Source organism: Salvelinus sp. IW2-2015, linkage group LG6.1 (assembly GCF_002910315.2).
Source record: "Salvelinus sp. IW2-2015 linkage group LG6.1, ASM291031v2, whole genome shotgun sequence".
NCBI lineage: Eukaryota > Metazoa > Chordata > Actinopteri > Salmoniformes > Salmonidae > Salvelinus > Salvelinus sp. IW2-2015.
In genome coordinates this window covers 834,717-851,490 of record NC_036845.1, presented here as the reverse complement: position 1 = coordinate 851,490, position 16,774 = coordinate 834,717, and the positions used below count along the sequence as shown (strand labels likewise).

The window sequence follows — 16,774 nt, the reverse complement described above, 5'->3', positions numbered from 1 at the left end:
GTGGTATTCTAACTGGAGATCTTCACCTGATTTCTCTATCTCTCTATGGGTAGCTATGCTGGTAGATCTCTCTGTATTTCTTCTCATTGTCTGTGGTTCTCTCAACTGTAGATCTCTCTGTATATCTCTGGTCCGTTGTACCTCTACTGCAGATATCTCATATTTTTCTATCTGTCTGTGGTACTCTACTGTAGATATCTCTGTATTTATCTGTCGTCTGTGCTACCTCTACTGTAGATATCTCTGTATTTGCTCTAACTGTCTGTGGTAGCTCTACTGTAGACGCTTCTCTGTATTTTCTCTGTCTGTGGTAGCTTCTACCGTAGATATCTCTGTATTTTCTCTATCTGTCTGTGGTAGCTCTACTGTAGACCTCTCTTTATTTCTCTGTCTGTGAGTACGCTCACTCGTAGATCCTACTCTGTATTTCTCTGTCTGTGGTACTCTGACTGTAATATCCTCGTGTCATTTCTCTATCTGTCTGTGGTACTCTACAGTAGATATCTCTCTGTATTCTCTACGAATCTCTCTATGGGTAGCTATGCTGTAGATCTCTCTGTATTTCTCTGTCTGTGTATCTCTACTGTAGATCTCTCTGTATTTCTCTATCTCTCTATGGGTAGCTATGCTGTAGATCTCTCTGTATTTCTCTATCTGTCTGTGGTATCGCTACTGTAGATCTCTCTGTATTTCTCTATCTCTGTGGTACCTCTACTGTAGATCTCTCTGTATTTCTCTATCTGTCTGTGGTACCTCTACTGTAGATATCTCTGTATTTCTCTATCTGTCTGTGGTAGCTCTAATGTATATATCTCTGTATTTTTCTATCTCTCTGTAGTACTCCACTGTAGATCTCTCTGTATTTCTCTTCTCTCTATTCTATCTGTCTGTGGTACCTCTACTGTAGATATCTCTGTATTTCTCTGTCTGTCTGTGCTACCTCTACTAATAGAGAGATAGAGATGGAAAGATTACAGAGAGTTTGCTTCTGTCTGCTTTCCGATGTTGGACAGCAGATTATGTCAGTAATCCCGAGTTGGACAGAGAGAAGAAGGGAACGACTGAGGAGGGAAGGGATGAGGAGGGAGGGGGAGGAGGATGTGGGGAACAAGAAATGGCCCTGGAAATAAATATAGGAACACGGACACAATTGTGCACGCACAGGCATGCATAATACATTATAATACGCACACATCACGTATTTTCATGGTGTCAGAAAATCCATGTGTAAATATGATCAAAAACATAAGACCCTTGTCCTTTGTTTGTGAATCACATATTTTAATACACGAAGTCACTGTTTGGACAATAGGAACCATATAGAAACCTTACTATTCTTACTGAAAACCGTCACGGACTAATTTGTGGGACATCAAGGACACACACACACACACATGCACACACACACACAAACTGATTTGCAATACACAGAATTTATGAGAAAAGCTTTAATCTACCATATGCAGCGTATAACTCTTTGATTAAAACAATAAGACAGTTGCAGGATAAAATCTAAAAGCCACCATCACAACCATGCAAATTCCTAATGGAGAAAAAGGTTTGTTGTTCTACAGATTTTCAATTTCTTTTCCCAAATACCTGTGTCCGAAACTGTTATCATTTATCACATTTGCACACTTCAAGTTTCCTTCTACAGAAACACCATTTAGAGCTTCTTAGAATAATGAAATGTATAGAATGAACAATGGTTACCAAATGATCAAGTCCATGAGTATTCAGGACACTGCAAAACACTAGACCACCATTACTTTTTCACGATCATCTCACAGTACCAAAAAGCTATTGTAGCTTCAATCTGACAGGAAAACAGCATTTAGCAGGGATATTGTATCAATATACAAACAAATAAATACACTTGTGCCTCAATTTTTCTGTTGTGTTTATATTGCATTAATTACAATAGCGGCCATCTAACCTTCATATTTATCACATCTACCTTCATAAACAGCCTCAATCCAATAGATATACATGCACAGACAGACATACTTTAACATACTTTTACTTTAACAGACATACTCATACTTTATACTTTAACCAACATAAACCCCTACTTTCTCAGAAGGTACAGTGAAGACAATTAAGACACCGCAATACAAGAGTATTTACACAGAAGAGAAAGACAGAACACTAGAATACAATGACAAAGATAGAGGATGAGAGGAAGAAATAGTGTGTGAAGGAGAAAGAGGTAAAGAAGAAGGGATGACTAGTCAGTGATGGGTTCGTAGTGGATGAGACGCATGGCGTTTTCGTTCTCGGTCACCCCCTTGATGAACTCTCCCTCTGCCAACCGGTCTGAGAGAGAGACAGAGAGAGAGAGAGAGAGAGAGAAAGACAGCGACAGAGAGAAATTGTAAAATGATTAGTGTTTGACTCCCTAGTGGCGCATTGGTCTAAGGCACTGCATCTCAGTGCAAGAGTTGTCACTACAGTCCCTGGTTCGAATCCAGGCTGTATCACATCCGGCCGTGATTGGGAGTCCCATAGGGCGGCGCACAATTGGCCCTGCGTCATCCGGGTTTGGCCGGGGTAGGCCGTCATTGTAAATAAGAATTTGTTCTTAACTGACTTGCCTAGTTAAATAAAGGTTAAATACATTAAAAAAAAAAAAATAATCTTCCTCAGGGTGACTGCTGTGTACCACACTGTACTGTATGTGTACTGTATATATCATCTGTCAGTAGTTCTTCAAGAGTACATACTGTATGTGTACTGTATATACCATCTGTCAGTAGTTCTTCAACAGTACATACTGTATGTGTACTGTATATACCATCTGTCANATCTCTCTGTATTTCTTTATCTCTCTGTGGTATCTCTACTGTAGACATCTCTGTATTTCTCTATCTCTCTGTGGTATCTCTATTGTATATTTCTCTCTCGGTAGCTCTACTGTGGATCTCTCTCTCTCTGTGGTAGCTGTACTGTAGATATCTCTGTATTTCTCTATCTGTGGTAGCTCTACTGTGGATCTCTCTGTCTCTCTGTGGTAGCTGTACTGTAGATMTCTCTGTATTTCTCTGTCTCTGGTAGCTCTACTGTAGATGTCTCTGTATTTCTCAATCTGTCTGTAATAGCTCTACTGCAGATCTCGCTGTATTTCTCTATCAGTGTAGATGAAGGGGCAGACACAAGTTAAATAATCATTTTTAAGCCTAGAGACAATTGAGACATGGATTGGTTAAGTGTGCTGGGTAGGCTGGGTTTCTGTACAGCACTTTGAGATATCAGCTGATGTAAGAAGGGCTATATAAATACATTTGATTTGATTTTGATTTGCCATTCAGAGCGTGAATGGGCAAGACAAAAGATTTAAGTGCCTTTGAACGGGGGATGGTAGTAGGTGCACCGGTTTGTGTCAAGAGCTGCTGGGTTTGGTCCACCACCCAAAGGACATCCAGCCAACTTGACACAACTGTGGGAGGCATTCGAGTCAACATGAGCCAGCATCAATGTAGACACTTTCGAAACCTTGTCGACTCAATATTAGGGGCTTACCACCACTATGTGTGTAAAACACTGTAAATGAGCTATTAGTTAATCAATACACAAGCATAAGAGGACACAAGGCAGATAATTCCCCTGCAGCTAGACAGAGACAAATAAGAGAGAGATGGAACGAGAGATAGGGATGCAAAGATTATAGGGAGTTTTCTTCTGTCTGCTTTCCGATGTTGGACAGTAGATTATGACAGTAATCCCGAGTTGGACAGAGAGAAGAAGGGAACGACTGAGGAGGGAAGGGAGGAGTAAGGAGGGAGGGGGAGGAGGATGCGGGGGACAAGAAACAGCCTTGGAAATAAATATAGGAAMAYGGACACAATTTTGCACGCACAGGCATGCATAATACATTATAATACACACACAGCACGTATTTTCATGGTGTCAGAAAATCCGGGATTATCTGACCATGTGTAAATATGATCAAAAACATAAGACCCTTGTCCTTTGTTTGTGTATCACATATTTTAATACATGAAGTCACTGTTTGGACAATAGGTACCGTATAGAAACCCTACTATTCTTACTGAAAACAGACTATTTTTAGGTCACGGACTAATTTGTGGGACATCACGGACACACACACACACATGCACACACACACAAAATGATTTGCAATACACAGAATTTATGAGAAAAGCTTTAATCCACCATATGCAGCGTATAACTCTTTGATTAAAAACAAAAAGACAATTGCAGGATAAAAATCTAAAAGCCACCATCACAACCATGCAAATTCCTAATGGAGAAAACGTTTTTTTATTCTACAGATTTTCAATTTATTTTCCCAAATACCTGTGTCCGAACTGTTACCATTTATCACATTTGCACATATCAAGTGTTCCTTCTACAGCAACACCATTTAGAGCTTCTTAGAATAATGAAATGTATAGAATGAACAATGGTTACCAAATGATCAAGTCCATGAGTATTCAGGACACTGCAAAACACTAGACCACCATTACTTTTACACGATCATCTCACAGTACCAAAAAGCTATTGTAGCTTCAATCTGATAGGAAAACAGCATTTAGCAGGGATATTGTATCAATATACAAACAAATAAATACACTTGTGCCTCAATTTTTATGTTGTGTTTATATTGCATCAAACACTAATTACAATAGCGGCCATCTACCTTCATATTTATCACATCTACCTTCATAAAACAGCCTCAATCCAATAGATTATACATGCACAGACAGACATACTTTAACATACTTTTTACTTTAACAGACATACTCATACTTTATACTTAACCAACATAAACCCCTACTTCTCAGAAGTACAGTGAAGACAATTAAGACACCGCAATACAAGAGTATTTACACAGAAGAGAAAGACAGAACACTAGAATACAATGACAAAGATAGAGGATGAGAGGAAGAAATAGTGTGTGAAGGAGAAAGAGGTAAAGAAGAAAGGATGACTAGTCAGTGATGGGTTCGTAGTGGATGAGACGCATGGCGTTTTCGTTCTCGGTCACCCCCTTGATGAACTCTCCCTCTGCCAACCGGTCTGAGAGAGAGACAGAGAGAGAGAGAGAGAGAGAGAAGACAGCGACAGAGAGAAATTGTAAAATGATTAGTGTTTGACCCCTAGTGGCGCATTGGCTAGGCACTGCATCTCAGTGCAGAGTTGTCACTACAGTCCCTGGTTCGAATCCAGGCTGTATCACATCGGCCGTGATTGGGAGTCCCATAGGGCGGCGCACAATTGGCCTGCGTCGTCCGGTTTGGCCGGGTAGGCCGTCATTGTAAATAGAAATTTGTTCTTAACTGACTTGCCTAGTTAAATAAAGGTTAAATACATTAAAAAAAAAAAATAATCTTCCTCAGGGGGACTGCTGTGTCACACTGTACTGTATGTGTACTGTATATATCATCTGTCAGTAGTTTCTTCAAGAGTACATACTGTATGTGTACTGTATATACCATCTGTCAGTAGTTCTTCACAGTACATACTGTATGTGTACTGTATATACCATCTGTCAAGTAGTCCTTCAACAGTACATACTGTATGTGTACTGTATATACCATCTGTCAGTAGTTCTTCAACATTACATACTGTATGTGTACTGTATATACCATCTGTCAGTAGTTCTTCAACATACATACTGTATGTGTACTGTATATACCACCTGTCAGTAGTTCTTCAACATTACATACTGTATGTGTACTGTATATACCATCTGTCAGTAGTTCTTCAACATTACATACTGTATGTGTACTGTTATATACCATCTGCAGTAGTCTTCAACATACATACTGTATGTGTACTGTATATACCATCTGTCAGTAGTTCTTCAACAGTACATACTGTATATACCATCTGTCAGTAGTTCTTCAAACAGTACATACTGTATATACCATCTGTCAGTAGTTCTTCAACAGTACATACTGTATGTGTACTGTATATACCATCGTCAGTAGTCTTCAACATATACATACTGTGTGTCTGTGTGCATTTGTTCAATGAGATGAAAAATGTTCTGTGGAAAAAGCCATGTTTTGGTAGGGAGTGAATCCCCAGGTGGCTGGTGTGTGTGCATGCCCTTAAACAAAGGGCAACTCTCTGTAAGAAATCACATGATGAACAATGTAATCTATGTAAGCTGGACGGACGTCCTACAGCTGCTGAGCAAAGAACATAATGACATAAAACCTTTCCTCTCATTACCACAACAACACAAGTCACAACAACCTACGGTGTGTGTTGTGTAGTGTGTGTGTTGTGTGTGTGTGCGTGCGTTTGTGCGTGCGTGCGTTTGTGCGTGAATGTGTTTGGGTGTGCGTGCATGCATATTTGTGTGTTTGTCTCTTACATTGTCTGGTTTCTCAAAGAATCCCCACAGTTTGTTGGCTCTCTTCTCTGGTGTATTCTCGTCGGCCGGTAACTTGGGCAGATCTTCCTTGGGATTAGGTTAAATCCTGATGTGAGTGAGTAGGTGAGTGAGTGAGTGAGTGAGTGAGTGAGTGAGAGAGAGAGGTACAGATCAAGTAAGATTGCATAGACTTATTTTACATGATATACAGTGGGGAGAACAAGTATTTGATACACTGCCGATTTTGCAGGTTTTCCTACTTACAAAGCATGTAGAGGTCTGTAATTTTTATCATAGGTACACTTCAACTGTGAGAGACGGAATCTAAAACAAAAATCCAGAAAATCACATGTATGATTTTTAAGTAATTAATTTGCATTTTATTGCATGACATAAGTATTTGATACATCAGAAAAGCAGAACTTAATATTTGGTACAGAAACCTTTGTTTGCAATTACAGAGATCATACGTTTCCTGTAGTTCTTGACCAGGTTTGCACACACTGCAGCAGGGATTTTGGCCCACTCCTCCATACAACTTCTCCAGATCCTTCATTTCGGGCTGTCTGGCAATAGGACTGTCAGCTCGCCAAAATTCTATTGGGTTCGAGGTCTGAGACTGCGGATGCCACTCCAAGACTGAGTGATTCTAGGCGTAGGCAGCTCCTTAGTGCCCTGGCGTGTGTTTCGGTGCTTTCTGCTGGAAGACCCACCACGACCCAGTCTTCAGATGCTCACTGAGGGAAGGGAGTTGTTGGCCAAGATCTCGCGATACATGGCCCCATCCATCCTCCCCTCAATACGGTGCAGTCGTCCTGTCCCCTTTGCAGAAAAGCATCCCAAAGAATGATGTTCCACCTCCATGCTTCACGTTGGATGGTGTTCTTAGAGTTGTACTCATCCTTCTTCTTCCTCCAAACACGGCGAGTGGAGTTTAGACCAAAAAGCTCTATTTTTGTCTCATCAGACCACATGACATTCTCCCATTCCTCCTCTGGATCATCCAGATGGTCATTGGCAAACTTCAGACGGCCTGGACATGCGCTGGCTTGAGCAGGGGGACCTTGCGTGCGCTGCAGGATTTTAATCCATGACGGCGTAGTGTGTTACTAATGGTTTTCTTTGAGACTGTGGTCCCAGCTCTCTTCAGGTCATTGACCAGGTCCTGCCGTGTAGTTCTGGGCTGATCCCTCACCTTCCTCATGATCATTGATGCCCACGAGGTGAATCTTGCATGGAGCCCCAGACCGAGGGTGATTGACCGTCAACTTCAACCTCTTCCATTTTCTAATAATTGCGCAACAGTTGTTGCCTTCTCACCAAGCTGCTTGCCTATTGTCCTGTAGCCCATCCCAGCCTTGTGCAGGTCTACAATTTTATCCCTGATGTCCTTACACAGCTCTCTGGTCTTGGCCATTGTGGAGAGGTTGGAGTCTGTTTGATTGAGTGTGTGGACAGGTGTCTTTTATACAGGTAACGAGTTCAAACAGGTGCAGTTAATACAGGTAATGAGTGGAGAACAGGAGGGCTTCTTAAAGAAAAAACTAACAGGTCGTTGAGAGCCGGAATTCTTACTGGTTGGTAGGTGATCAAATACTATGTCATGCAATAAAATGCAAATTAATTATTTAAAAATCATACAATGTGATTTTTGGATTTTTGTTTTAGATTCCGTCTCTCACAGTTGAAGTGTACCTATGATAAAAATTACAGACCTCTACATGCTTTTTAAGTATGAAAACCTGCAAAATCGGCAGTTATCAAATACTTGTTCTCCCCACTGTATATACAGTACTAATCACATGTTTGGACACATCTACTCATTCCAGGGTTTTTCTTTATTTTTACTATTTTCTACATTGTAGAATAATAGTGAGAGATCAAAGCTATGAAATAACACTTATGGAATTATGTAGTAATCAAAAAAGTGTTCAACAAATCTAGATATATTTGAGATTCTTCAAAGTAGCCACCCTTCGCCTTGATGACAGCTTTGCACACTCTTGGCATGTGTCCCAACTTTTGACTGGTACTGTATCTACAAGTTCAGAATACTGTATATGACATATGATCTGCTGACAACCGTTTACATGTAGTTACAGTATAATTTAGTTGGTGCCTGCAGCCTCTCATCATAGCCTTAACATGGGTCTGTGTGCCAACATTGGTTGGTGCCTTGCAATGCCCAATACATGTTTTTACAGCTTGTCTGAAGGAACCAATTGACCACTAGAGGAACCCATTTGCACTAGAGGAACCCATTTGACCACTAGAAAACCATTTGACCACTAGAGGAACCCATTTGACCACTAGAGGAACCCATTTGACCACTAGAGGAACCCATTGACCACTAGAGGAACTCATTTGACCACTAGAGAACCCATTGACCACTAGAGGAACTCATTGACCACTAGAGAACCCATTTGACCACTAGAGGAACCATTTGACCACTAGAGGAACTAATTTGACCACTAGAGGAACCCATTTGACCACTAGAGGAACCCATTTGACCACTGAGGAACCCATTTGACCACTCCGTGGTCATTGTTTACCAGTTAGCTGTCTTGTCTTTTCAATATGCCTTTCACTTACATTATCTATGGAACTACATCAACTGGCCACATTATTTAAAGATTTGACCTACTTTAATTGAATGGATGTTTAGAAAACTTCCTGGGACACATCATATTCAGCTCCCTGAGTCAGATATGTGTTCTGCCCTACCAAGCACAAGAGCAGTAACTGCTTATAGAGTGAAACTGAGAAAAATGACTTCAAAGTTTAAAAAATTGTCCAGCCAAGTGAATTGTAGGCAGATCATTTGAGTTTTGGTTATGTGTTGTCTTACTGTGAGGTTATTTTTTTATCATATTGACCCTGACCCTGACCTCTGACATGACCTTTGGCCCTAGACAGGGTTCAGCCTTCTTGCTTGGTACACCCACTGGAATAGTTTTCCACGACAATTGATTTTTTACACAAACTTGTGTTCATAGATTTACACTACATGGCCAAAAGGATGTGGATACCCCTTCAAATTAGTGGATTTGACTATTTCAGCGACACGCGTTGCTGACAGGTGTATAAAATCGAGCCAGAGCCATGCAATCTCGATAGACAAACATTGGCAGTAGAATTGCCCAACTGAAGAGCTCAATAACTTTCACCGTGGCACCGTCATAGGATGCCACCTTACCAACAAGTCAGTTCATAACATTTCTGCCCTGTAGAGCTGCCCCAGTCAACTGTAAGTGCTGTTATTGTGAAGTGGAAACATCTAGCAGCAACAAGGGTTCAGCCACAAAGTGGTAGGCCACACAAGCTCACAGAACGGGACCGCCTAGTACTGAAGCACATTGAAGTAAAAATCGTCTGCCCTCAGTTGCAACACTCACTACCGAGTTCAAAACTGCATCTGGAAGCAACGTTTGTCGGAAGCTTCATGAAATGGGTTTCCATGGCCGTGCAGCCGCACACAAGCCTAAGATCACCATGCGCAATGCCAAGCATCAGCTGGAGTGGTGTAAAGCTCGCCGCCATTGGACTCTGGAGAGGTGGAAATGCGTTCTCTGGAGTGATGAATCACGCTTCACCATCTGGCAGTCTGATGGAAGAATCTGGGTTTAGTGGATGCTAGGAGAACACTACTTGCTCGAATGCATAGTGCCAACTGTAAAGTTTGGTGGAGGAGGACTAATGGTCTGGGGCTGTTTCATGGTTCGGGCTAGGCCCCTTAGTTCCAGTGAAGGGAAATCTTAATTCTACATCATACAATGACATTCTAGATGATTCTGTTTCAGCACAACAATGCTCCCGTGCACAAAGCGAGGTCCATCCAGAAATGTCAAGATCGGTGTGGAAGAAATTGACTGGCCTGCACAGAGCCCTGACCTCAACCCCATCGAACACCAACATCAGTGCCCGACCTCACAAATGCTCTTGTGGCTGAATGAAAGCAAGTCCCAGCAGCAATGTTCCAACATCTAGTTGAAAGCCTTCCCAGAAGAGTGGAGGCTGTTATAGCAGCAAAGAGGGGTCCAACTCCATGATCTTGGAATGAGATGTTCGACGAGCACCTGTCCACATACTTTTGGCTATGTAGTGTATTTGTATGTGTCATACAGTGTCATATACTGTAGTAGTAACCGCAGCTCAAAGCTCAGTGAAGCCAAGGTAAAAAGCAGTAACTGACTTGAGTGATTGCTGTTACTGCTTTCTGTCCTTGGTTTCACAGTAACTTTTTCCAGTTACTGCAAATATGACCCCCCCATTTTCTCCAAAACACAACACAGTGGAGGCAGGATATTTGTCCAGGTGATAAARCATGMAGTTACTRCTCTTTTGGTTTGTAGGGCAGGTGATGACACCTGCATAAAGGAATGACCTGCAGTATGTATTACACACATATCATGGGCTATTTGGCCAATCAAGTGCTATTTCAAAATTAGGTGATTGTGCAACGACAATCAAAATCAAATAAATCTACTGTAATAACAGATTCTAGACCTATGRTGYAAATGATYCWCWATAAAGTCAATAGTCAATCAGGGGCCATCTGAGTGTAACTTTAGAGTCMGGCCTTAAAGCTGTGACCCACATAGAGAGAGGAACCACTCATCTCTCACACTTAAAACACCCAGATTAACGTGGATTATCGCCAAGACCCAGGCCATAGGCCAAACACCAAGATGTTCTCCTACTCCCCCCCCTCCCTCCCTCCCTCCCTCCCTCTGACCTGTTTGGTTTAGGCTGAGTATTTCCTAAGGTTAATTTAGTGTTTTACCCCCCAGGCCTAATCCTAGATTTGGATTGGGTGAAATGATCCTAGATCTGTGCCTAMAGMCAACTTTTACCAGAGGGGGGTTGGCTTGGCAGGCTATTCAGTAAACCTATATAGTACAGCCAGTTCCCCATTGCCCTGACAACTATAATCTTGACGGAGAATAAAGACATTTTGGTGCCAGTACGGTACAGTAGCACTGGGGAGAGGTGGTGCTATACACGCCCACTGGCAATCTGCCAGGGACAGACAGAAAGACAGACAGAGACAGGCTCATCTCAGGGCAAAGGTACTGGACACTATTTACCTCCCCATCCCTCCCACTTTGCCCATGAGCCTGGCCTGCCCGGTCCCTGTCTCTCAGTCTAAACCCACAGCCTGGACAGATTTGATGATTAAGATTATTGTTAATTAAGATACTTCCTGCACAGTTCTCACAGCCACTCCTACACGTCTACTTATCTATCTACAGTAGTGTAGTGGGATGTATACGCAAGTAAATACGTTTTTTTTGCACGACAGTTTGTCCACCGCTTGGGGAAAAATGCATTGAAAGTATAGAGGTGTTACTTTTTCACAGCGACCGGCTATTTAACCACCTATTTTCCCCCCACTACACCCATGTTCACATTTCTGAGCCGAAAGAGATGCCATCACAATATCACCCTCAACCAGACACCTCTAAAAACTATAGTCTCCATGTGTTGGTTGACTCTGCCCTAAAGGTTGCAGCTGGGATAGAAAAAGGCTGATAGAAATGACTGTTGGTCTTGGCCAGTGTTGCTCAACATTGATCCTGGGCCAGGGCACCCACTAGGTATGCTGGATTTCACTCCAGCTCGGCATCACTTAGGCTGCGTTTACACAGGCAGCCCAATTCTGATCTTTTTTTCACTAATTGGTCTTTCGACCAATCAAATCAGCTCTGAAAAAGATCTGCTGTGAAAAGATCTGATGCGTTTGGTCAAAATACAAATGAGTGTGAAAAAGATCAGAATTGGGCTTCCTGTGTAAACGCTGCCTAAGATACTAATTAATATATCCCCTTAGAACCAATGAGATAAATGATATTGAGAGTAAACTATTTTAGAATGACTATATTAAGACAAATGGTGGTCTGCCAATTCAACTAATCTTTGTTAATGGGAGTAATTGGTAAACAAAAAAATCAACTGCACACAGGGGATTAAGTTGAGAAACCCTGTTCTAGGCAACATGGACTGTGATCACACAGGCAGCCCAATTATAAACTTTTTTACACTAATTGGTCTTTTGACCAATCACATCAGATCTTTTCACGTCGGCTCTTTTTCAGAAATGATCTGATTGGTCAAAATACCAATTAGTGGAAAAAATATCCGAATTGGGCTGCTTGTCTAAACGCAGCCATAATTGGTTATGTGTGTTACTTTGTTAGTTGATTATCTACAGACTACATACTTTAGGTCCTGAATAAGCACAGAAGCATGGGGATCACAGTAAGTACAGTAGCCTACATTTTCTGGATGCTAAATCATTAATCTTGTGGATTATCAGGAAGGATTGGGTGGCTGAAATGGGCAAGAGCTCTACATTAGCTAATTGATGATTAGGACTGGAACCTACCGCAGGAGGTTGGTGGCACCTTAATTGAGGAGGACGGGCTCGTGGTAATGGCTGGAGCGGACTGGGTGGAATGGTATCAAATACATCAAACACCTGGTTTCCATGTGTTTGATGCCATTCCATTAACTCCTTTCCAGCCACCCCTACCTACATGTACAAATTACCTCGACTACCTGTACCCCGGCACATTGACTCGGTACCGGTACCCCCTGTATATAGCCTCGTTATTGTTATTTTATTGTGCTACTTTTTATTATTTTTTACTTTAGTTTATTTGGTAAATATTTTCTTAAATCTTTCTTGAACTGCATTGTTGGTTAAGGGCTTGTAAGTAAGCATTTCACGGTAAGGTCTACCTACACCTGTTGTATTCGGTGCATGTGACAATTAAAGTTTGATTTAATTTCATTATTATGATTATTATTTTCCCATGCCACATACTGTAAATGGTAGAAACATCTGCTCCTTTGTATGCCTATGTCCACAATTTCCCCTTGTCCCATCTTCAAAATGATCATCACCATCAATGATTGTTGTTGTAAGAAGGTTCTCCTACCAAGTGGTTCGGGGTTGGATATCTTCTCTTGCCCCTTAATAGTTCAAGGTTAGAATCCTTCCTTGATCTCTCACCTGGCAGATGACTTCCACTTCTGTCTTGGTGATGTATCCGTTCTTGTCCACGTCGAACAGTGAGAAGGCCCACTCCAGCTTCCTCGTCGTCTTCCCACTGGAGGTCATGTGCAGTGCAATGATGTATTCCTTGAAGTCCAGAGTGCCGTCCTCGTTGGTGTCGAATGAACGGAACACATGCTGAGCGTAGGTCTTGGCTTCGCTATCGGGGAAGAAGCGTGCGTAGATCGTCTCGAACTCCTCTGGCGAGATGCGTCCGGTGGGACACTGCTTCTGGAAGTTCTCGTACCACTGGCACAACTCGTTCTCCGTGAACTTGGTGYTGAGCTTCAGGTCCTCCAGGATCTCCTTGGAAATAGCACTGCTCTTGGCGTTCCCCATCGTATTAGCCTGTACTGGGATCTCTCGGTTATTGTCGAAGGCTCTCTGAAGTAGTGCCTTTTTGAGTCACTGATCCGTCTTTTGTTTGGGTAAAGTCCTCTGTTACTGTGGATCTTCCTTTCCTTACGTTGACTCAGCTGTCCAGTTCAAAAGATTCCTGAAATAGTTACAAATAGATATTGTCCAACAAGCACAGCACAATCAGATCTCTACAATGACTGAAGTGTTACCCAGTGTACCACTAGGAACCATACATCAACGAAAGCCTTCACTATCAGGGAGAAAGAACAGAGGGAGGCAGTGCAAAGAGACATGACTTACCTGTGTCAGCAGTAGAGAGAGTATGAAGTGATGTGTTAGGGATGGACTGATGTCATTCTGATGGGTGACGTAGATAGATAGATGGAGTAGCGAATGAGGGGGGTGGAATTAGACTGCTATCTTTGGCGACTGGGGTTAATTCAGTTAATTCAGGATTTAAGGTGGCTGAGCTTTTCACTCAAATTAACTTTAGTTTCCATATTATCTTTTGCCAAACCGTCTCTCTTCTTGTCTGGTCTGTGTGTCGGCCAAGGCCCTGTTATCATTAGACATTTCATTTCTCAATAAGAGCCAAATCCTAACTTTAGATATGTGTACGTAACTCAAACCCAATAAAAATCAATGCAGGATTTACTTGAAAGTACAAGTTAAGTATGAGACTTCAAGTGAGAATTTGTCGTTGCTTGGTTACCACATGACCTAACCAGGAGAGACATTGGATCATAGACCCAATACAGACACTGTATAAGATTGTTAGTTGTAACAATGAGTGTTATATTCATCTGTTGAGCAAAAACTGAAGTTGTCTGAACCAGTTCTAGTCTATTATGTAAAGCAAAAAATAAGTCTCACACCAGTTTCAAGCATCATGGTGGAGGACACAAGTCTGATTGGTCACACTAGTAAATTACTATTCTCTATTTTATGACTATTAAAGTAAGTGGTAGTTGATTAAGGTTTTGGGTCTGTATGTTCTAGTAAAGACACTTAAATGGGTTTAGCTGAGCAGGTACTCCTAATTCTAAAACAGCCATCTGTACAGGGCTTTTATAGGAAGTTCAGCTGCCCCTGGCCACTTCCTTCCTTGACCTCTCTGTCTCTGCCTCCTTTCCTCCTTCACCTCTCTGTTTCTGTCCCCTTCCCTCCTTTACCCCGTCTCTGTCCCCTTCCCTCCTTCACCTCTCTGTTTCTGCCTCCTTCCCTCCTTCACCCCTCTGTCTCTGTCCTCTTTCCTCCTTCACCTCTGGCCCTTTCGTTCTCTGCTACTCCATTCTATCCATCTCCTCCCTGCTCCTGTCCCCTTCACTTGTTTTATTCTGTCCCCACATCCTTCCCCTCTGTACCCCTTCTCTCATTCCTCTCCTCCACCTTGTCTCCTTCCCTTCTGTCCCCTCTCTGTCACTTCCACCGTGTCCCCTTCCCTTTTGTGTCCCCTCTCTGTCTCCTCCACCTTGTCTCTTTCTCTCCATCCTGCACATGCTTTTCCAGGAAGCTCGGCTCCTAGATGTTTATCCTCTCCCAGGCTTGTCTCTCATCATGCCTTTGTTTTGTCTCTACAGTAAGTGTAAACATACAGTACCAGTCAAAAGTTTGGACACACCTACTCATTCAAGGGTTTTTCTTTATTTCTACAATTTCCTACATTGTAGAATAATAGTGAAGACATAAAAAGTATGAAATAACACATGGAATCATGTAGTAACCAAAAAGGTGTTGAACAAATCAAAATATATTTTATATTTCAAATTCTTCAAAGTACCCACGCTTTGCATTCACTCAACCAGCTTCACCTGAAATGCTTTTCCAACAGTCTTGAAGGAGTTCCCACAGATGCTGAGCATCTTGGACTCATCAGACCAAAGTACAGATTTCCATATGTCTAATGTCCATTAGTAGTGGCTTCTTTGCAGCAATTCTACCATGAAGGCCTGATTCACGCAGTCTTCTCTGAACAGTTGATGTTGAGATGTGTCTGTTACTTGAACTCTGTGAAGAATTTATTTGGGCTGCAATTTCTGAGGCTGGAAACTCTAATGAACTTATTCTCTGCAGCAGAGGTAACTCTGGGTCTTCCTTTCCTGTGGCGGTCCTCATGAGAGCCTGTTTCATCATAGCGCTTGATGGTTTTTTCGACTGCACTTAAAATTTTCCGGATTGACTGACCTTCATGTCTTAAAGTAATGATGGACTGTCATTTCTCTTTGCTTATTTGAGCTGTTCTTGCCATAATTTGGACTTGGTCTTTTATCTTCTGTATACCACCCCTACCTTGTCACAACGCATTAAGAAGGAAAGAAATTCCACAAATTAAATTTCAACAAGGCACACCTGTTAATTGAAATGCATTCCAGGTGACTACTTCATGAAAATGCCAAGAGTGTGCAAAGCTGTCATCAAGGCAAAGGGTGGCAACTTTGAATAATCTCAAATATAAAATATATTTTAATTTGTTTAACACTTTTTTTGGTTACTACATTATTCCATATGTGTTATTTCATAGTTTTTGATGTCTTCACTATTATTCTACAATGAAAATAGTAAAATAAAGAAAAACCCTGGAATGAGTAGGTGTGTCCAAACTTTTGACTGCTACTGTAAATCTCTTAACATGTCCTTCCCTTCTCCCTCTTTAAGTGTTTGTTTTGACAGAAGTATCCTTCAAAACGAACCTGCTCCGGGACAGGTTAACTCCATTTCTCCTGAATTATGTGTCTGAGCTGCGAGACGAGGACCAATTAAATCAGATTCCCTCCCTCTCGCAAAGATTGCGTCATCCTCCCCTTCATTTGAGGAAGATGACTGATTAATAAAATATTTAATCAAAAGTTTTCTGTGCAAAAAAAATGTAATGTTAGAATACTCATCAAATGAAACTTCATGCACAGTAAACCTTTTGTATGACAATACAATTATTTAATCGATAGGAGTGGGGAAAAAAGGTTATTGTGCATTGATAAGCACACCAAAGATGGCATTAACGATAAAATAAA

General features: G+C 41.6%; 1 protein-coding gene and 1 long non-coding RNA gene across 2 annotated transcripts; both read right to left on the bottom strand.

The window, feature by feature from the left end:
• Positions 1–1,433: 1,433 nt before the first annotated feature.
• On the bottom strand, positions 1,434–14,068 carry rcvrn2 (recoverin 2). The gene is made up of 7 exons (XM_070443861.1): positions 13,982–14,068; positions 13,362–13,949; positions 9,824–9,827; positions 8,798–8,817; positions 6,347–6,433; position 4,036; positions 1,434–2,316 (listed from the first exon to the last, which is right to left on the bottom strand). The coding sequence occupies exons 2-7, from the start codon at positions 13,740–13,742 to the stop codon at positions 2,228–2,230; spliced, it is 582 nt and encodes a 193-aa protein (XP_070299962.1). The 5' UTR covers positions 13,743–13,949; positions 13,982–14,068; the 3' UTR covers positions 1,434–2,227.
• LOC139027863 (uncharacterized) lies at positions 4,150–5,035 on the bottom strand. Its single transcript, XR_011479999.1, has 2 exons — positions 4,771–5,035; positions 4,150–4,732 (listed from the first exon to the last, which is right to left on the bottom strand). It is a non-coding gene; the product is annotated as an uncharacterized lncRNA (long non-coding RNA).
• Positions 14,069–16,774: the final 2,706 nt, after the last annotated feature.